Source organism: Phocoena phocoena, chromosome 3 (genome assembly GCF_963924675.1).
Source record: "Phocoena phocoena chromosome 3, mPhoPho1.1, whole genome shotgun sequence".
NCBI classification, from domain to species: domain Eukaryota; kingdom Metazoa; phylum Chordata; class Mammalia; order Artiodactyla; family Phocoenidae; genus Phocoena; species Phocoena phocoena.
The window spans coordinates 161885473-161905991 of NC_089221.1; the positions used below are offsets into that span (position 1 = coordinate 161885473).

The 20519-nt window shown below is 58.0% G+C and overlaps 1 protein-coding gene across 1 annotated transcript in view; it reads right to left on the reverse strand.

Annotated features, from left to right (window-relative positions):
• Positions 1-739: 739 nt before the first annotated feature.
• Positions 740-20519, reverse strand: part of ELL (elongation factor for RNA polymerase II) — an 83572-nt gene continuing 63792 nt past the window's right edge. Inside the window, exons 6-12 of the mRNA XM_065874666.1 lie at positions 18372-18496; positions 12845-12941; positions 11134-11608; positions 3479-3545; positions 3085-3256; positions 1886-1930; positions 740-1300 (exon numbers count right to left, since the gene is read on the reverse strand). Of these exons, the coding sequence (XP_065730738.1) occupies positions 1184-1300; positions 1886-1930; positions 3085-3256; positions 3479-3545; positions 11134-11608; positions 12845-12941; positions 18372-18496 (1098 nt within the window). The 3' untranslated portion in view covers positions 740-1183. The remainder of the gene's footprint in view (positions 1301-1885; positions 1931-3084; positions 3257-3478; positions 3546-11133; positions 11609-12844; positions 12942-18371; positions 18497-20519) is intronic.

Consider the following 20519-nt stretch of genomic DNA (forward strand, 5'->3'; position numbering starts at 1 on the left):
CACGCCCCCTGACGCCCTGGGGGACATTAGACTAGGCACAGTGACTAAGCAGCAATTGGGGTGTCCTCGGGCCAGCACCCCCAAAATGGGTGGATCTGGCGCCTTTTCTGAGCTCACTCTTGCCCCCGCCCCCCCGCCCCCGGCTCTATCGACCCCCCAGCCCCTCCCTGAGTGCAAACCCCGAGGCGGCTCTGCAAAGACGACCCCAGGACCCACAAGTGGGCTGAGGGGCGGGGCGAGGTCAACAGCATGGAGACCACTTGGTCTCAACAGTGCGAAATGAAGAGCAGCAGCAAAGGGGAGAATTGAGAAGACAGTAAAATAAAATCCGACACTGCTGCCGCAGAGTGCGGGCTACAAGCACAGAAACTCCCAGTGACCCCTGACAGCTGAGGGCCTGGAATAGCAGGGCGGGCCTGGTGGCTCCCAGCAGCTGCTCCTGGACCAGCTGGAGTTTTCCAAATAGAGCTGCGGGGGTCGCATTGCCCTGCCCGCCCTCTTAGAGCCAGGGAGAGGCTGTGTGTGAGGGAGGCCAGCGTGGGAGAGGCACCCCTGCCCGCCCACCATGGGTTCTCTCCTGGGAGCCCTGGAGCTCGCAGAAACAACGCCTAACTTCCCGAGCATCTGTAATACTGTAGAAAGGACACAGGGCAGCGCCTAGACCCTGGGCGTCCAAGGAGGGGAGGCACAGGTTTAGAAAAAAGATGCTTTCTCTTTCGTATAAAAATAGACTCAAGTCTCATAAGCAGTAGCTAAAAGTGGCTGTCTTTGTATAAAACTAGAAAAGGCAGGCAGGCAGGCCGGCCTTGGAGTCTTTCACTGACAGGAAGCTGAAGCCCCTGCGGGGCGGGGGGGTGGGGCGCTGGCGAGGAGGTGGGCTTCTTGGGGAGCCCATCTGGGTGGGGAGGCTGCTCAGGAGGTGTGTGGGGCCCTGGGGGAGGTGGACACCCCACCTGGGTCTGTGTGACCTGTGGGCGCCAGGGCCGCAGGGACTCCCCTGAAAGCCGGCGTTCCTGGCTCAGATGAATGCGTCTTCCTCACGTTTATTTTTTCAAATAAATCTTTTGTTTCCTCATCTTCAGCTCCCCCTCGCCCCCAGCTCCCCCACCATCCAGAACGGTCAGCCCGGTGAGGTGAGCTGGCCTGGCTGGCTGGGTGGGGCCTCCTGCCCTGTGGCCTTGAGCTAAGGCCAGGCCTGCAGCTGCCGCTGGTCGTACTCAGCGATGAGCCTCTTGATGTGGGCCAGCTTGCTGTGCAGGTACTCGCAGCGGTGCTTCTCCTGGCTGTAGTTGGTGTTGGTCTGTAAGAGAGCAGCCGGGCTGACACTCGCCCACACGGCCAAGGCTGAGAGCCCAACCCGAACTCGAGCTGCCCCGCTTGGCTGCCCCAGGTTCCCACTCGCCCTGCTTGCGGCCTGAACTCTCCATGCCGTGACAGGGACCCCTGCTCCGCCCCTCGGCTCCACCCTGGGAAACGGTCACAGCCAGGGTGAGAGGCTGAGGCAAGATAGGTCATGAAGCTTCCACGCTGGGCTGGGGCCTGGCTGGCAGGGAGCCGCCCTGGCACATGTGGCCCTCAGGAACGTGAGCTGCTGTCGTGGAACCACATCGCAGGAGGCTGTCAGGGAGCCCAAGGCTGGGAGGCGGAAAGGACCTGGGGCTGTGCCCATCAAACACTGGGAGAGTGGGGGTGGGGGCTGCACCCAAGCTCATACGACAGGCTCAGCTTCTCAGCTGTGACCAGGGGCGAGGGCTACTCCGAGGGCCTGAGACCAGCCCAGCGAGGCCCTCCCTCCCTCCCTCCTCTCCCAGACTTCAGCGCCACTCATCTTGAAACAGCTTCTGACCCCACCCCAGCTACCCCCAACAAAGGGATGGAGACTCACCTTCTTGATTTTTCGATATTCCTGTAAAATCTGCCCACGAGTAGTCTGGAGGAAAAACAAAAGAGAAAGCGAACAATGCATTACCTGCAGAACACCCCCACTGAATGTCCCCTTCTCCCTGATAACCTGCGACCTGCAAGGTCACCGCATGCCGGGGGACAATGGCCTCAGCGTGGCGTGATGGCGTGAGGAAGCGCAGAGGAGGGGCAGGGGGCAGGCTGGGGGATGAGCAGTGCAGGAGGTGGGGGAGGAAGCTGGGCCAGGGGAGCGAGGGGCAGGCGCCCAGCCTCAGGGACAAGCACACGAGGCCTCGCGGTAGGAGGGGCGGGCTGGTCAGAGCCTCTGGAGGAGGCAGAGAGCAGATGGGACGGCCCCCTTCCCTCGCACCCAGCTGGCCTGTGCACCGTTCAAGGCCAAGCGCAGAGGCCCCCTGACCACCTGGGGAGTGTCCCTGTGGGGCCTGCAGGGAGTGGGGAGGACAGAGATGCCCTGGGGATTTTCTGTCCTAGACCCTCAGAGGCCCCATTTCTCTGCCCCAATCACGAGCCATCTCCTCTGGAAACCCAAGTGGCCTCCACCAGGGGAGATGGACCCCAACACCACGATTAATCAGGGCTGGCCCTGCAGTCGGGTAACCAGCGCTGAAAGGTGGCACAAGGGGGAGGGCTGGCGTCCCAGGGCTGGTGACCAAGCACCCTGCAGTGAGCTCCCACAGGGGATGGCTTGGGGAACCCAGGTGCCCTTGGCCAGAGGAAGAGGGTTGGGGCGGGGGAACCCCAAGGACCTTCCATCCCCTCCCACCCCCCACTGTGTCTGTGATGGCTCTGATGGGCCGTGGGATGTGGCCTGGCCAGCCCCTCCTGGCTGGGGGACTGAGAATTCTCGTGTGACGTGGGTAGTGGGCTGCAGAGGGGACCCCAGGCGCTCTCAGAGATGGGGACACAGGCACCCCAGCCCGCTGCTCCCCGCTGTCTCCACTGCTCGGAACACCAACCCCGCCTCTGTGGGTCATCTCCCACCTGCGAAGTCGGTCACAGCCGGCCCCACTGCTGAGGACGCTGAGCTCCAGGGACAGGCCTAAACCACTTGGGGAGTGGGAAGGAGGGGCGAGCAGGGCCCTCAGCCCAGAATACAAGGGAACATGCCCGAGGATGCCAGCACCGGGCAGAGCCATTGGATGTGCGTGGGCAGGGCTCTACCTCGTACTCCTCAGAGCCCTGGGAGAGCTGCCGGAGCTGGGCATCGAGCTGCGTGAAGCGCCGCGTGACCTGCTCGATGCGGGCGTGCAAGTCTCGGTACTCGCTATACTCAGCATTGAAGTCGTTTTTGTAGCTCTGGCGCTGCTCCGAGGAGGAGATAGTGGCGTATTTTCTGGAGAGACCAGAGAGAGGGGCAAGAGGGGCTCAGGGGGCGGCAGGAGAGAGCCTGGAAGTGCCCACAGCCTTGCGGCCGGCCCCACCCAGGAAGCAGCCCTGACCTCGAGCAGACTGGGCCGGGAATTCACACACGTGGCCTGGGGTCAGCTCTGCCTCTGCTAACGTGCAGGGCAGGGGCCGGGAGGGGAGAGGCACAGCCGGCAAGGGAAGTACTCACAGCAAGTAGTCGGGAGTCTCCGAGGTCGACGTGGGAACACTTGAGCTGCTGCAGGTCCCATTTAAACCTGCAAAGAGCAAACGCATAACTCCTGAGTCCACAGCTCGTGTGTCCATGGTGAGATCCTCAGAAGGTTGATGCCTTGCTGTCTGAAGGCCCTGGAGGGGACGCTGCGTGCAGAGGATCGCTGAGGCCATGTGGCGGGAGCCGGGACCGGCAAAGGAGGCATGAGCACTGAGCAAGTGCTGTCTGGCCACCTCGGGGGTCCAGCTGCAGCCAGGAGTGCCCTCAGCCCGTGGGATAAGTGGCGAGGCAGGGTGGTGTGTGTCCCCAAAGCACAGCCGTGCAGAGATGGCATCGTGGGTACGTTTTCGGCAAGCACCCCAAAGGACGGATTCATTGCAGGGCAAAGCCTCGGCAACTCGTCCAGAGTCTCTGCCGCCTCCACTGACCTCGTGTAAAGGATCACTAAGCTGAAAACCGGTGACCCCTGGATAATCGAGTCCCAGGGGTATCCCGGGCTCCAGCCCTACAGGACAAAGACAGACGGCCACCAGGGAAAGCCCTGGCTCCTGTCCACACCTCTCCCGGTGGATGGAGTCGCAGGCTCTGCAGGCTCCAGTCCCTGGTCTGAGCCACCCCCTCTCCCCATCCTCCCGTTCCTCACACCAGAGATGGGACTTCAGGATCAGAGAGGCAGCCCCGGAACAGGGCTGGGCTGGTGGCTTGAGAGGCCAGGGACTGTGACACAAGACTGTCCACAGGGCTCAAGGCCTGCCCAGGCTGCAGTCGACCAAAGCTACAGTCCGGTCCTTTTCCCCTGGGAAACTGTTCCAGCTGGCCTCCCCCTCCCCACAACTTAGAAGCAATTTTATCGCTTTGAAGCATATCCTGAGTGCCTATTTTTGTGCCTCTCTCAGAGGGAAGCAGCCCACCCAGTGGATCAGCAGTTTGCTGAGCCCTCCTGTGGTTTTATACTCCGGCGCGAGGTGCCATTCCCACCAATGGATGGAGCCCACCCCCACCTGGGTGTCATCTTTGAAGAGGCTGTGGCCTCCCCAGAATGCAGCCCAACAGGCACATACATGAAGGTTTAGTCTACACTCCCACCACCCACACCCCACACAGGACAGGCCTCCTGGGGTGTTCCGCCTTGAGGCTTAGGGTCAGACTGACCTGGCACCCAAGACACTGTTGGGGTCCAGCCTGTGGCAAACCTTTGTGGTCCCCACTCCTGCTCCGGCACTGGCTGCGTGAGGCTGTCACTTGGCTGCCCCTGCACCAGCCGAGCTGGTTCCCACACACATGTGTCCCCTCCACTAGCTTCTCCTGTGCCTCCCCAGGGCAGGGGGTGCAGGGACATGTCTGCGAGTTCACCCTGCAGGACCCAGGTCTGGGTGCCAATGAGAGAGGGTGCCCCCAATTCCACACAGGGGTCAGTGTGCCTGAGCTTGGCCTGGCTGAGCCCAAGCCCTCCACCCAGCATGCCAGCCTGCCCAGGAAGGCACCCTCTGGCCACAGGAGGGATCCACAGCCTGAGCAAGAGTCGGGGGCAGGCACGAGGGTGGGCGTAGGACCCAGGAGTGGGCCTGCGGCATAGGGGGATGAAGATGGCCAGAGGGGGGCCTCGAGAGTGGGGGCCACAGGGGGGCTGAGCTGGGCCACCTGCCTGACAGGTGGAGGCCGCCACACCTGTCCGGGTCAGAGGCGATCACAGGGCAGGGCTCGGACAGCAGGGCCAGACTAGGGGGACAGTGTCACGCAGAAGGGTGGGTTAAACAGATGCCCATCCCTCTGCCCCATAGGACATAAGGGTGAGGAAGCTTCCTCAGGGGCTGACCTGGAGCCCTCTCCAGCAAGGCTGGGGGAGCATTCAGAGAACAATGCTATTGTTAACGGTGGGTGGGTAGCTCCTGCCTGCACGTGCCCCCAACCCAGGAAGGAGTCACAACAGATGTTACAGCAGGGGGGTGTGTGGTGTGGTGTGTGTGTGTGTGTGTGTGTGTGTGTGTGCTGGGAGCTTGGGGACAACATGTTACAGCAGTGGTGTGTGTGGTGTGTGTGTGTGTGTGTGTGTGTGCTGGGAGCTTGGGGACATGTTACAGCAGTGGTGTGTGTGGTGTGTGGTGTGTGTGTGTGTGTGTGCTGGGAGCTTGGGGACATGTTACAGCAGTGGTATGTGTGTGTGTGTGTGCTGGGAGCTTGGGGACATGTTACAGCAGTGGTGTGTGGTGTGTGTGTGTGTGTGTGTGTGTGCTGGGAGCTTGGGGACATGTTACAGCAGTAGTGTGTGTGGTGTGTGTGTGTGTGGTGTGTGTGTGTGTGCTGGGAGCTTGGGGACATGTTACAGCAGTGGTGTGTGTGGTGTGTGGTGTGTGTGTGTGTGTGTGTGCTGGGAGCTTGGGGACATGTTACAGCAGTGGTGTGTGGTGTGTGTGTGTGTGTGTGTGTGCTGGGAGCTTGGGGACATGTTACAGCAGGGGTGTGTGTGTGTGTGTGTGTGTGCTGGGAGCTTGGGGACATGTTACAGCAGTGGTGTGTGGTGTGTGGTGTGGTGTGTGTGTGTGTTGGGAGCTTGGGGACATGTTACAGCAGTGGTGTGTGTGTGTGTGTGTGCTGGGAGCTTGGGGACATGTTACAGCAGGGGTGTGTGTGTGTGTGTGTGTGTGTGTGTGTGCTGGGAGCTTGGGGACATGTTACAGCAGTGGTGTGTGGTGTGTGGTGTGGTGTGTGTGTGTGTGTGCTGGGAGCTTGGGGACATGTTACAGCAGGGGTGTGTGTGTGTGTGTGTGTGTGTGTGTGTGTGTGTGTGTGCTGGAGCTTGGGGACATGTTACAGCACTGGTGTGTGGTGTGTGGTGTGGTGTGTGTGTGTGTGTTGGGAGCTTGGGGACATGTTACAGCAGTGGTGTGTGTGTGTGTGTGTGTGTGTGCTGGGAGCTTGGGGACATGTTACAGCAGTGGTGTGTGGTGTGTGTGTGTGTGTGTGCTGGGAGCTTGGGGACATGTTACAGCAGGGGTGTGTGTGTGTGTGTGTGTGTGTGTGTGCTGGAGCTTGGGGACATGTTACAGCACTGGTGTGTGGTGTGTGGTGTGGTGTGTGTGTGTGTGTTGGGAGCTTGGGGACATGTTACAGCAGTGGTGTGTGTGTGTGTGTGTGTGTGTGTGCTGGGAGCTTGGGGACATGTTACAGCAGCGGTGTGTGTGGTGTGTGGGGTGTGTGCTGGGAGCTTGGGGACATGTTACAGCAGTGGTGTGTGTGTGTGTGTGTGTGTGCTGGGAGCTTGGGGACATGTTACAGCAGTGGTGTGTGGTGTGTGTGTGTGTGTGTGTGTGTGCTGGGAGCTTGGGGACATGTTACAGCAGTGGTGTGGTGTGTGTGTGTGTGTGTGTGCTGGGAGCTTGGGGACATGTTACAGCAGTGGTGTGGTGTGTGTGTGTGTGTGTGTGCTGGGAGCTTGGGGACATGTTACAGCAGTGGTGTGTGTGTGCGTGTGTGTGTGCTGGGAGCTTGGGGACATGTTACAGCAGTGGTGTGTGGTGTGTGTGTGTGTGTGTGTGTGCTGGGAGCTTGGGGACATGTTACAGCAGTGGTGTGGTGTGTGTGTGTGTGTGTGTGCTGGGAGCTTGGGGACATGTTACAGCAGTGGTGTGTGTGGTGTGTGGTGTGGTGTGTGTGTGTGTTGGGAGCTTGGGGACATGTTACAGCAGTGGTGTGTGTGTGTGTGTGTGCTGGGAGCTTGGGGACATGTTACAGCAGTGGTGTGTGGTGTGTGGTGTGGTGTGTGTGTGTGTGTGCTGGGAGCTTGGGGACATGTTACAGCAGTGGTCTGTGGTGTGTGGTGTGTGTGTGTGTGTTGGGAGCTTGGGGACATGTTACAGCAGTGGTGTGTGTGTGTGTGTGTGTGTGTGTGTGCTGGGAGCTTGGGGACATGTTACAGCAGTGGTGTGTGTGTGTGTGTGTGTGTGTGTGCTGGGAGCTTGGGGACATGTTACAGCAGTGGTGTGTGGTGTGTGTGTGTGTGTGTGCTGGGAGCTTGGGGACATGTTACAGCAGTGGTGTGTGGTGTGTGTGTGTGTGTGTGCTGGGAGCTTGGGGACATGTACAGCAGGGGTGTGTGTGTGTGTGTGTGTGTGTGTGTTGGGAGCTTGGGGACATGTTACAGCAGTGGTGTGTGGTGTGTGGTGTGGTGTGTGTGTGTGTGCTGGGAGCTTGGGGACATGTTACAGCAGTGGTATGTGTGTGTGTGTGTGTGTGTGCTGGGAGCTTGGGGACATGTTACAGCAGTGGTGTGGTGTGTGTGTGTGTGTGTGTGCTGGGAGCTTGGGGACATGTGTGGTGTGTGTGTGTGCTGGGAGCTTGGGGACATGTTACAGCAGGGGTGTGTGTGGTGTGTGGTGTGTGTGTGTGCTGGGAGCTTGGGGACATGTTACAGCAGTGGTGTGTGTGTGTGTGTGTGTGTGTGTGTGCTGGGAGCTTGGGGACATCTGTGTGGTGTGTGTGTGTGTGTGTGTGTGTGTGCTGGGAGCTTGGGGACATGTTACAGCAGTGGTGTGGTGTGTGTGTGTGTGTGTGCTGGGAGCTTGGGGACATGTTACAGCAGTGGTGTGTGGTGTGTGTGTGTGTGTGTGTGTGTGCTGGGAGCTTGGGGACATGTTACAGCAGTGGTATGTGGTGTGTGGTGTGTGTGTGTGCTGGGAGCTTGGGGACATGTTATAGCAGGGGTGTGTGGTGTGTGTGTGTGTGTGTGCTGGGAGCTTGGGGACATGTTACAGCAGTGGTGTGTGTGTGTGTGTGTGTGCTGGGAGCTTGGGGACATGTTACAGCAGGGGTGTGTGTGGTGTGTGTGGTGTGTGGTGTGTGTTGTGTGTGTGTGTGTGCTGGGAGCTTGGGGACATGTTACAGCAGTGGTGTGTGGTGTGTGTGTGTGCTGGGAGCTTGGGGACATGTGTGTGGTGTGTGTGTGTGTGTGTGTGTGTGTGCTGGGAGCTTGGGGACATGTTACAGCAGGGGTGTGTGTGGTGTGTGTGTGTGCTGGGAGCTTGGGGACATGTGTGTGGTGTGTGTGTGTGTGTGTGTGTGTTCTGGGAGCTTGGGGACATGTTACAGCAGTGGTGTGTGTGTGTGTGTGTGTGCTGGGAGCTTGGGGACATGTGTGTGGTGTGTGTGTGTGTGTGTGTGTGTGTGCTGGGAGCTTGGGGACATGTTACAGCAGTGGTGTGTGTGTGTGTGTGCTGGGAGCTTGGGGACATGTGTGTGGTGTGTGTGTGTGTGTGTGTGTGTGTGTGCTGGGAGCTTGGGGACATGTTACAGCAGTGGTGTGTGGTGTGTGTGTGTGCTGGGAGCTCGGGGACATGTTACAGCAGTGGTGTGTGGTGTGTGTGTGTGCTGGGGGCTTGGGGACATGTTACAGCAGTGGTGTGTGTGTGTGTGTGTGTGTGCTGGGAGCTTGGGGACATGTTACAGCAGGGGTGTGTGTGGTGTGTGGTGTGTGTGTGTGCTGGGAGCTTGGGGACATGTTACAGCAGGGGTGTGTGTGGTGTGTGGTGTGTGTGTGTGTGTGTGTGCTGGGAGCTTGGGGGGGCTTTGCAACCACCTATTACCACTATCATTTGAGCTGCCTGAGAGACGGCTTAAGGTGGATCACTTGGCGCCAGACCCAGCTTCTGGTGCCTCAGTTACCCTTTTCCTTTTCCTTGGGGCCTCTACTCCCTGGGTTGCCTGACCCCAAATGTCACTTTCTCACCTCGGCTTGGGGAGGAGCTGCCTGGAGCTGACACACACCGGGCAGGACCCAAAGCCATCTGAGCCTTGCGTGTGGGCCGGCCCGGGCAGCATCTTCCTGGCCCCATCTGATGCCCGGCCCCACAGTGCTCCCACCCAGGGCCCTGCCAGAAGCACACAGCATCCGGCATCCGCTTCTGCCATCTGGGGCAGAATGCGCTGCCCGGCTGCTCAGCAGTTTGCTGAGTGATGTCTCTGTGACCCTGTGTGATGTCTCCTCCCGTGAGCCTGTCTCCCTGAGGAGGAGCCGGATCAGATGGCGTGTGCTCAGGGAACCGGGGGGCCGCCTTCTCTCCTGCGGCCCACCCACAGGTGCTAGGAAGCCTAGCGTGCAACAGGGTTGAGGAATACCAGGGGACTTGACGGAACTGCAATGTCCGTCTTCACCGGACCAACCCTGCTCTTCCAGGACCTGCCCTCCAGCCACAGAGGGAGGGGCTGGCAAGCCCGTGAAGGATAGGTGAGGACAAATTTAAAAGCCTTAAGGAGAAGTGGCTCCACCCCATCCAGGAATGCCCCCTGCTGGGAACCCTCCTGAGGAAATAATCAGAAAGCTGCAGCAGGTGACGTGGCCCGAGGCTGCGCCTCTGTTGCCAGGACATGCTGATAAGGTTAAATTACATGAAAGGAAATTCACAATGGAGTCCGTATTGCTAAGAGAGCTCTCTAAAAATGGAACCAAGAGGCCATTAAGGAAGTGTGACTTGTGCAGTCTCAGCCTAGATGGAATCTGACCTTCTGACGCGATGAAGTCATCTGCCAGAAACTTGTGACAGCCTATCTACTCATCAGACCCCCTACCCTAAAAACACTCGTGACACTGTCTACTTACTGGACCCCTAACCTAAAACAAATATTTTCTGACTTGCGTCAGAGTTAAACCATCCTCACCAGGCAACCTTTAACAAACTCGTGGCTTTTTGTCTTTATAAGCCGGACTCCTTCTCCTCCTCAGAACACTCTTTCGCGCTCACCTGAATCTATGTCTCCTGAACTGTAATTTTTAAGACCTCAAATACACGATTTTCTTATTTGCAGCCTCCTGAATTATTCTTGGGGTTGACAGTAGCCACAAGGGATGCTCGGCTCAGGTGCCTAGGGCTATAACTGGAGGCGGGGCGGCTCTGGGGGACATGACCCCAGCCCCACCGCCATCCTAGCCCATCCATGCGCCTCCCCAGTGCCCCGGGCCTGAGAAGGTTTCCCTGCTCAGCACATGGCCCTGGGCAGCCTTGCACCCCTCATCCTGCTGAGGGTCTCTCCACTGCCAGCTTCCTCACAGGCTGCAACTGCAAGACCGTGTTCTGGCTCTTACCTTCTGTTGTTCTATGGACAGTCTCCCACCTCCTTCTGGGCCCACCTCCCAAACCCTTTCTCCACAGGCTGAAATGTTCGCCTAGCAGGCCACACCAGGTCCCTGGTGATCCAGGGGCTGCCCACCTCCCTCTCCACCAGGCCCTGCCCCCCACTGCCTTCCCTGAGCCCCAGTCCCACCCTGTTCTCTCTCTGTGTCTGGGACCTCCCCGTAGCCAGAGCTGGGCCCTGGAACTGTTGCTCTCCCTGTGTGATGTCTCCTCCCGTGAGCCTCAGCTCCATCAGGCTCCAAGCCCCTGGCCCCCAGAGCTGGCCTGGTACACACAGGACTGCCAGAGGCTCTCAGAATAACAATGCCAGGGCAGTCACAGACGAGCCGGTGCGAGGACACAGGAGGCAAAGAGGCCTAATGTGCAAGCTGAGCCGAAGTGGGGGCTCGTGGGCAGCCCTCTCGGCACTCTGTGGAGTGAGGGTGGTGGGCATGGGGCCGGTGCTCAGGCTCCTGGTGACACCCTCCTGCAGAGCCCCTGCCCCTAGACCTGCCTCTTGGCACCTACCCGGGGCGACTGGTGGGGCTCCAAGGGGGCCCGACATCTGGTCTGGCGGCCGGGGCCGGTGCCTGTCCTCAGCCGCCCTCTCCTTGTCTTTGTGCTTCTTGGATTTCTTCTTGGACTTGCCGTGCAAGGAGGTGCCATGGGGCCTGCTGGGCTGGGCACAGTCCGTCAGCAGGGGCAGGCTGAGGCACTCAGTAGGTGCCGGGGCGGCCACTTCCCCACGCTCGCAATCCCGGCCGCTGTGGCCCAGGTCGTTGCTGACGTCGGCCAGGGGGTCGTGGGCCCGTGGTGGCTCCAGCCGCAGGGGCAGGTGGGCGTCTGTACCAGCCAGTGGGCCCGGGGTGGGAAGCAGGGCCTCACGGCCGTGGGGCACACTCAATTTCCCATTGACTGCAGGCTGACCTCTCTGGGTGAAGTGCGATATCCTGGTTTTCTTGTTGGCCAGAGGGTCGATGAAATCAGGAGGCTGTGGCCGTTTCTGGGAAGGAAAGGAGACAATTTCAGAGGGGAGCCTGTGCCTAGAGTTACTGCGGAGAGGCTGGGCACCACAGGCCCGGAGGAAACCCAGTGCCCACACGCAAGGCCCACGCTGACCACATGGGGGCGCGCGAACACTAGCCAGGCCCAGGATGCCCAGAGCTCAGCAGCGGCTGCCTGCCCAGGGTCTCAGCTCTCAGCTGGGCCCAGAGGCCACCAGAGCGGAGGAAGGGCGCTGGGTCATTAGTGGACCTGGTTGCAGCCCAGAAGGGCCACCTCTGGGAACTGGTCTAAAACATCACTGGGCTCAGCATCGTCCCATCCCTGGACGATGGGAAGAGTGACAGAGCCAATCTGAGTGACACAGGGCAGCCCCACAGGCCAGGACCAACACCTCCAGGCCCCTGACTACTTGGATCCCCATGGCAACCCTGTGACATGGTGCAGGCTTCATCCCCATTTCACAGACAAGAACACTGAGGCCTGTGAGGCAAGGCCAGACCACAGGAATGGAGCCAGGATCAGACCAGGTGGCCCAGGACCAGGGAAGCAGCGGTAGGGAGAAAGAAGGCAGATGGGCAACCCAGGATCAGAGGGAAGCAGTGGGGACGCAAGTGAAATGAGGCCCTCCGTTCTCCACAACGGCCCTACAGCCACGGGGAGGCTTTAAGGGTCATGGGCCTAGGCTGGGTGCCTCCAGGGCAGAGGAGGAAGAGGGAGAAGAGGGGCTGGCCCCTCCCAAGCAGGGATGGAGACATGGGACTCATAAGTCAGAGCACGCAGGTGGGTGGGGAGAGCTTTCACCAAACAGCTCGAGCAACGGTGAGGTGAAGATCAAGCCCCCAACAGCAAGGCCCCCCCCAAATGCCCTTCCCGACTACTGACTAACATGGCCGTGGCCACTGCTCATAGGACCCCACTGGGCCCTGGCTGGGCTGCAGCCATACACTTGATTTTCCAACAGCCCTGGGAGGCAGGAGCGCCCACCATACAGAGAAAGCAGGAGGCTCAGTGTGGTTCAGCAGCCTGCCCTCCCTCAGCCACATACCCACAGGTAAACCAAGGAACCATAACCAAGTCCCAGGCCCAGGACACCCAACCCCCAGCCAGCTGTTCACTCATTCAAGAAAGCTTGCCAGCCCTGAGCCGAAAGCCCAACAGGCTCCGTAAGAACCAAGGTCAGGTCAGGCCCACTGGCTCTGGTGAGACCCACCCTCCCTCCCCACCACGCTCCTACCTGAGGGGGTGAGGCTGAGCTCCCATGCTCGCCTGGAGGACTGTTGGCCGCAAGGTCCCCAGGGAGGCCACCTGAGCTCTGTGGCTGGCACAACTTCCTGCAAAGGAGAAGCAGGGTGGGTTGGAGGGATCCTCAGCAGTGCCCTGTGGGGCGCACACACGCCCACCTGTCCCTGCACTGACACCACGCTGTCCCATTCACGCCCAGTGATTTGGGGAGGGCCTGACTCCAGAGCAGAGCCAGAGCAGGGCTGAGTGTGATGGGTACACCAGGGCCCGGCAGGCAGAGAGCAGCCTGAGCGCATTCCACCCTGGGTTTATCCACAGCTGCCCTGCGGCCAAGGTCCCAGCCTCACTGCCAGGAGGACTGTCCCGTTGGGTGTTCTGCACCCAGAGAAGGGTCAGATGACCACCCACTCATCTAGACTCCCATTACCATGGAGACCAAGGACCCATATAAAACTGACCAGACACTCAAGATCCATGCTGTGTCCCCAGGGGAGCTGCTGTCACTGGGGTGCTGGTCCTCACTTTTAAAAACAACTGTCATCCTAATAAACAACACTTACTGCAGAAACAGAGAACACAGAAGAGGACTGAGATGCCCTGGTCTGTGGTGGGAGGGCCTTCCAGATTCAGCTCCCATCGTCCTGGGAGCCCAGGCCACAGCACCTCCAGGGATGGCAGGGGTGGCCACCAGTCCGGCGGGACGCGAGCACAACAATGTAGCCAGGGAAGAGAGAAGAAACACCCCAATGCCTGACACACAAATGGAGGCCCCCGACAGTCACCCCGGCTCGGCGGGGGGGAGGGGGCTCTCCGCTTAGCCTCCTGCACTCCCAGAGACTGTGCGTTTCATGGGAGCCCAGGCAGCTGGCCAGGTGCTGGGAGTGGTGCCGAGGGCCCTCCATGCCCTGCAGGGAAGCTGAGCTGAGGTCCAGGGCCATGTCTGCGCTGCTCTAACCAGTGACAAGCAGAGCCCCGCCCCTGACCAACAGCCATACTCTAGACAACTGCTGCTGTCCCCTCCACGGTGGCCTGAAATGCAAGCAGAGCCACAGGAAAAAGGCCCGAAACATGCAGGCACTTGAGGCAACACAATCCACGAGGCTGAGGGCAAGTCTGCTGCTCCAGCCACATGGAAGCAACCAGAGCTTTCGGTTAAAGACAGAGAACCAGGTATTTACATCCACTCTCTTTCAAGCCCCCACTAAAAAGGCATAAAAGAGAAAGGGAAAAAGAGAGCAATGAGGGGACTTCCCTGGTGGCGCCGTGGTTAAGAATCCCGCCTGCTAATGCAGGGGACACGGGTTCCAGCCCTGGTCTGGGAGGATCCCACATGCCGCAGAGCAACTAGGCCCGTGCGCCACAGCTACTGAGCCCACGTCTCACAACTACTGAAGCCCACGTGCCTAGAGCCCGTGCTCTGCTACAAGAGAAGCCACCGCAGTGAGAAGCCTGCGCACCGCAACGAAGAGTAGCCCCCGCTTGCCACAACTAGAGAAAGCCCACGTGCAGCAACGAAGACCCAACGCAGCCAAAAATAAATAAAATACATTTATTAAAAAAAAAGAGAGAGAAACGAGCAATGATATTCAATGCAGAAGTACAAGTGGTGACTGCCCTACGGGATCCAAGAAAACGGAGTCCCAGGCCACAGAACCCCACGGGCCCAGGATGGGTGCCTCAGGAACCTCAGCAGAGGGGCCCCTGCCAGGCTGTCCCCCCAGAGCCTTGCTCTGGGTCCCGGCCTGCTGTGGGGCAGCAGGGAAGGGAGCCCACAGCATGTTCAGGAGTGAAGGAGCCCAGGCCTTCTCCAGGATGCTCGGGCCACACAGGATGGACAGAGACGTGGCCTCGGGAGAAGAGGAAACAGAGGGGCCTATGAGGGATTCAGAAATGCCTCAGCAGTGCTCCTGAGGAGGCTGAGTTGCCTATGGGAAAGTCCTGAAGAGGCTGCGCACCCGGGCTTCCAGGCAACAAATGTCAGACCCCAAAATAGACAGGAAAATGCATTTGAAAAGAAAGAGAGACTCTGTAAGGGGATGAAAACTTTAAATCCACGAGAAAAGCACCATCCTTAATAGCCTTAGAAAGACACAGAACTTAAATACACATTTCTCCAAAGAAGACATACGAATGGCCAATAAGCACATGAAAAGATGCTCAACATCATCAGTCATCCAGGGAAACACAAATCAAAACCATGATAAGATACCACTTCACACCTGCCAGGATGGCTAGAATCAAAAAAATGGAAAATAACAAGTGTTGGTGAGGATGTAGAAAAACTGGAACTGTGTACTGCTGGTGGGAATGTAAAATGCCGTGGCCACTGAGAAAAAGTTTGGCAGTTCTTCAGAAAGTTAAACACAGGATTACCATATGGCCCAGCAATTCCACTCCTCAGTGTATATTTGAGAGAACTGAAAATCGATGTCAGCTATATTCGTGTCCTGGTACATGAATGCTCATGGCAGCACTACTCATAATCATGAAGAGGTGGAAACAATCCAAGTGTCCATGGACAGATAAATGAATAAACAAAATGCCCACACAATAGGATACTACCCGGCCATAAAAAAGAGTGAGGCTCTGACACGTGCTACAGTGTGGACGAAACTCAAAAACCTAATCCAAGTGAAAGAAGCCAGACACAAAAGGCTGGAGTACATAATCCCATTTATATGAAACATCCAGAACAGGCACATCCATCAAGACAAGAGGCAGATTAGTGAGGCTGGGAGAGGGGGAACGGGGAGTGACTGTTAACGTGGGGTTTCGTTTTGGGGTGACTGCTTTGGAACTAGAGAGAAGTGGTAGCTGCACCTTGGGAACTAGCAACAGTGGCAAAAAAAGAGACAGAGGGAGAAGCTGAAGAAATCTTCCAAAAGTAGAAGAAATTAAAAGAAACAACAGGGAAGACAACGGTGCCGCACAGCCCCCAGTGGCAGAATGAGAGGAAGGGCGAGGGAGGACAGTGAGGCCTCTCACAACCACGCCCAGGACGGGAAGAAGGACGAGGCAAGTTTTCAGACTGCAAGGGCTGGGGCGCCGGTCCCAGAGCACCCGCCAGGCCATCCTGTGACCATGCAGATGGATACAGGGCCAGGAAGGGAACCTCCGTGGCCTTCCGGGGGCCAGGTCTTCAACACAGAGGGAAAGTTCCTTCCTATCTGGAAGACTAGACTTCGCCAACTGCCAATTCAGTGTGACGGCCACCCAGGCGTGAAGATAGGACAGATGGACCTCCCAAAGCCCTCTCCTCTGAGAGATGCTCCAAGAGCTGCGTCCCTTCAACCCCAGGGCAGAATCACAGACCCAGGAACAGAAGGACCCGCAAGGGACGGGGGCAGCTCCCGGTGGAACCCCTGATCCCCTGATAGTGATAAAAGGCCACGGGACAACCACGGGGAGCTTGGGGTTGGACATGAAGGACACAGAACGCTGAGCAGAGAAAGTAACAACTCGGCCAAGCAGGTTACCAACTCCAGGGAAAGCATGATGCGTGTGAGACGGACTGAGGCTCAGGTTGTCTAGGCTGTGCCCTGGGGGAGGTGAGGCCAGGACACAGGCAGGCCGGGGTGACTGATTTCAGGGCCAGGTGGAGTTGAGGCCTCATCCTGCACTGCGACGCCCACAGACTCCTCCTGGGACAGGCCAGGCCCAAGCAGCTACACACGTGAGGACTAAAAGCACAGAGGAAGCATCCAGGTCAACAGCCGAGATGCTGGGAGTGCACGTCTGTGCAGAGCAAAGCCACAGGGGCCCAGGCAGACCCTGGAAGCAGGAGCATGTTTAAGTCAGGTGCGAGTTCGGAACAAGCTGTAGGAAAAGGAAGCGCTATAGGCCCTGGGGTGACACAAGTCCCCACACCCTGCCTGTAACAACAGGAACACCCCAAGATCCTGTTTTTTTCCTTCTTGCCGTGAGACCACAGCATCAAGACCTGCTATAACTGGGGCTTTCTTCAGGGAGGGAGCAACCTAAAGAAAAACAAGTTGTGCAGAGGGGCGCCTGGAGAAACCTTCTGTGTGGCTGCGGGCATCAGGGGTGTTGACCCTGCCCTCTGCGCGCCAATCAGTTCACGCTTCCAAGGGCAGTAGGAGCTGTCGGCTTCCCAACAGGCTTCCGGCGGCGAGGCTGCTCTCCCAGCGGCCCACGCAGACGGAGAGAAGAGCATCCAGACAGCCCAGAGCGAAAACAAGGGAGGAAGCCTGAGCTTGGCATTATACTGAGATCCAGAGTCCGCATCCCTAGGAACCTCCCACCTAACACCCCTCAAGATTCAGCCCAGGCGCTGTTTCCTACAAACCACACCCATTCACACGCAGACAGGCTGCTTGCTCTCGGCCACACCCCTTCCCGGGAGCTCTGGGAGGCCAAGACGCTTGGGGTCTGAGATCAGCGAGAGGCACCCAGTGAGAGGCTCTGAAGGAAGGAAGAGTGGAAGCAGCCTCAAGGTGCCCCCCCCCATGTGCCCCTGGCCACCTCAAAGCACTAGGGTGGGTGTAAGTGACTATTTCAACCCTTTGCCAAAAAACGTGATAGATGTGAACACCTGCAGGAGGTGACTGCCTACCCAGGATGTGCTTTGCTGGGGCAACAGAGGACCCCCAGAGAGGGCAGTGGGGGCCGGGGGGGCACCTTCTGCTGAGACCGTCTCCTCTCAGCCTCCCTGAGCACCCAGAGACCTCCAGACAGCCAGAGCAGTGACCCCGGGACAGCAGGTGAGTGTCCCGCAGGGCCAAGGAGGAACTCAGGGTTCACCTAGACCGGCCCCGACTCAGCTCTGCTTTCCAGACGCAATTACTGCTTTAAACAGCTAAACTTAAAAAAAAAAAAAAATTTAAAAAAACAAAAAAACCCCAAACCCTTCATAAACAGCTCCAAGTCCCTGAGAAATCACTTAAGGACTAATTAGCATATCAGGCTGTTCTGAACAGCACTTCACTTCACAGCCCGGGCTCCGGAGCCAGGCATCAATTGAGAAGGAAATCATTAATTGCTTGCCTCAGATGGGGGCCTACTTACCCACTTCTCCCTAGAGCTACCGTGGCCACTCCTGACTTTGGGTCCCAATTAACCAGAGAGGGGATGCATTTAATTAATGCTGCTTAATCTTGTCTGTGGGGAGTTTTGTTTTGTTTCTCTCTGCTTCTCGTCCTCGAGAGGCTCTTTTTAAGAAAGAGGGCCCGCAGCAGACGCCTGTGGGGATGTGCAGGTTTTGGAAGCAACCTTGACAGGAAGGGCAAGAGCGGGCAGAAGGAACGGTCTGGGGCCTTCTGTCCGGGCATTCTGGTGTTCAAGACGGTGACTCACACCCTCCACCCCACTCGGTAAGGGCTGGCCTTTTCCCTACAGGAGGACACGGTGGGCCACCCAGGCAGTCTCCACAGACCCCTCCATCCTGCTTGCGGGCCCTGCAGCCTTTGGGGCCAGATGAGGCCCCCCCCCAGCATCCTTGGGATGAGATCTGCCCCAGGTCCAGGAGCTGGGAACTTGCTCAGGGATAGGGAGGCAGTTACCGGATGAGCATCCGCTTCAGCAACTTCTGGTCCCCCTCCGAGTAGCCGGGCCAGTCCTTCTGCACATCCTTGTATACACAGTCCTTCAGCGTGCACGTGCCATCCTTGGCATTCACGTTGGCTACCTGCAAGACAGAGCTGGTGTCACCTTGTGTGAAGCCCGAGAGAGACACATGTTCCTGAAAGCATCTGCGAGGGGGCAGGGAGAGGCGGAGATAGACGTGAAAGGGGAAAGGGGACAGCACACTCCCTCCCCGAGCCAACACCTCACTCCACAGCTCCCCTGCGTGCCAGCACAGCAACCCTCGGGGTGCAGAAGGGTCAGGGCAGCGGTCCATATATACACGTCTTACAGCTGCTGGAGGCCAGGTTGGCTCCAAAAAGGGGAGGCTGCCATCTATACTCCCAAGACTCCATCACCAGCCCATCCCCCTGCTATGGACTGAACCATTTTTGTCCTCCCAAAGTCCATGTTAAATCTTAACCCCCTTAATCTAAGGTGATGGTATTCGGAGGTGGGGCCTTTGGGAGGTGATTAGGTCATGAGGGTGGAGCCCTCATGATGGGGTTAGTGTCTTTATAAAGGAGAACCCGGAGAGCTCCCTCACCCCTTCCCCCCCCCGTGATGACAGTAAGAAGGCAGCTGTCTATAAACCAGGGCGCATGCCCTCACCAGACACCCAATCTGCCAGCGCCTTGATCTTGGACTTCCCAGACTCCAAAGCTGTGAGAAGTAAATGTCTGTGGTATATAAGCCATCCAGTCTATGGTATTCTGTTACAGCAGCCCGATGGACTAACATACCCGCTCTCGGATTCAGACCTCCTGTGGCAGAGTCGGCCGAGACTGGGGTGCTCGGTGAGTGGTGCCTCCAGGGGCCAGGCTGAGCCCACCTTCCCTGCAACCAGCCAGCCCTGCTGCTGCTGGTTAACAAAAGCTGAGCTTGTCTCCAAGACTCTTTGCGAAGATGGATTTAAAACGTTTGCCGTAAGAAGCTTGACGGAACTCAGGCCCCTGACCTGAAGCGGGCACTTCCCTGAGTGTCTCACTTGGGCACCATGGTCCCCAGAACACGCGTGTGTAGCCATGTGGCTGGCACGCTGTTTTTTGCTCTCACTGAGACTACAAGTTCTCCACATCACAGCAGTTTTCACAAGGAGTATTTTTTAATGGTTGAGTAATATTCCACCAAGTGGCTACACTGTGATGTACTCAAACGTTTCTCCTTTGTTGGATGCTGACGCCGTTTCCAGTTTCTCTGTAGCATAAACAGATGTCACTTGTGCAGGTTTTTCCATGCTGGTGATGGTTTTCTTCAGCCAGCTTCCCAGAAGTGGGATTAGTGGGTCAGAGGCTCTGAACATTTTTATGGTTCTTGATACGTTTTGCTAAAATGCTCTCCGGAAGAGCCACCCACCCGTCAACACTCCCACCAGGAAGATGGAACGCCTTAAATCTTTTCTGTTTTCACAGAAGGAATAGAGAAGGCGCCTTTGAGCAGTGTGGTTTTGTTAGTGCTGTTCATCAGAGTCCCTGGCCACTTGCGGGGGCTGGAAATGAGCATCCTGGGTGAGGCACAGCCCCCGACACCTTCCCATCCCCAAGCTGGCGGGGGTCCTCCTGCCCCCCACACCACTGCGGAGAACAAGTTGGGTAGTAAACACAGAAGCACAAGGCAGCTGGGGCAGTTTAGGAGAAATCAGAGCGGGCACGAGGAGGATGCTCTACCCCAAGACACTGGCTGGGCCACCCCCTAGGAGCTGCCAAACCCAAGTCCACTGGAGAAGCTGGAGCCCAGTATGGTGCCTCTCTGGTCCTAGGAAAGGACCAGGAGCAATGAGAATGTCACAGGGGTTAAAAATGGAGCAGTGCCCCAGGCAGACCTAAGTCAGAACCACCAGACCCCTCTCTCTCCAGAGAACTGCGCCTGGCATCCCTGCCACATCTGAGGGCTGCTCAGTGGGTAAATCTCAGGTGTAATCAAGTGCTCGGTCAGCTAAGGGTCACATTCTGCATTGTGCTTTTTTATTCTGGGCACAAACAGAACAAGATTAGAGAGCGGGAGCAAGGGCATTTCTAAGAACGCTATACCAGAGGCTGAGGGCCTGGCTGGATGGCAATGCAAGCTACGGGCACAGCCAGGGGTGG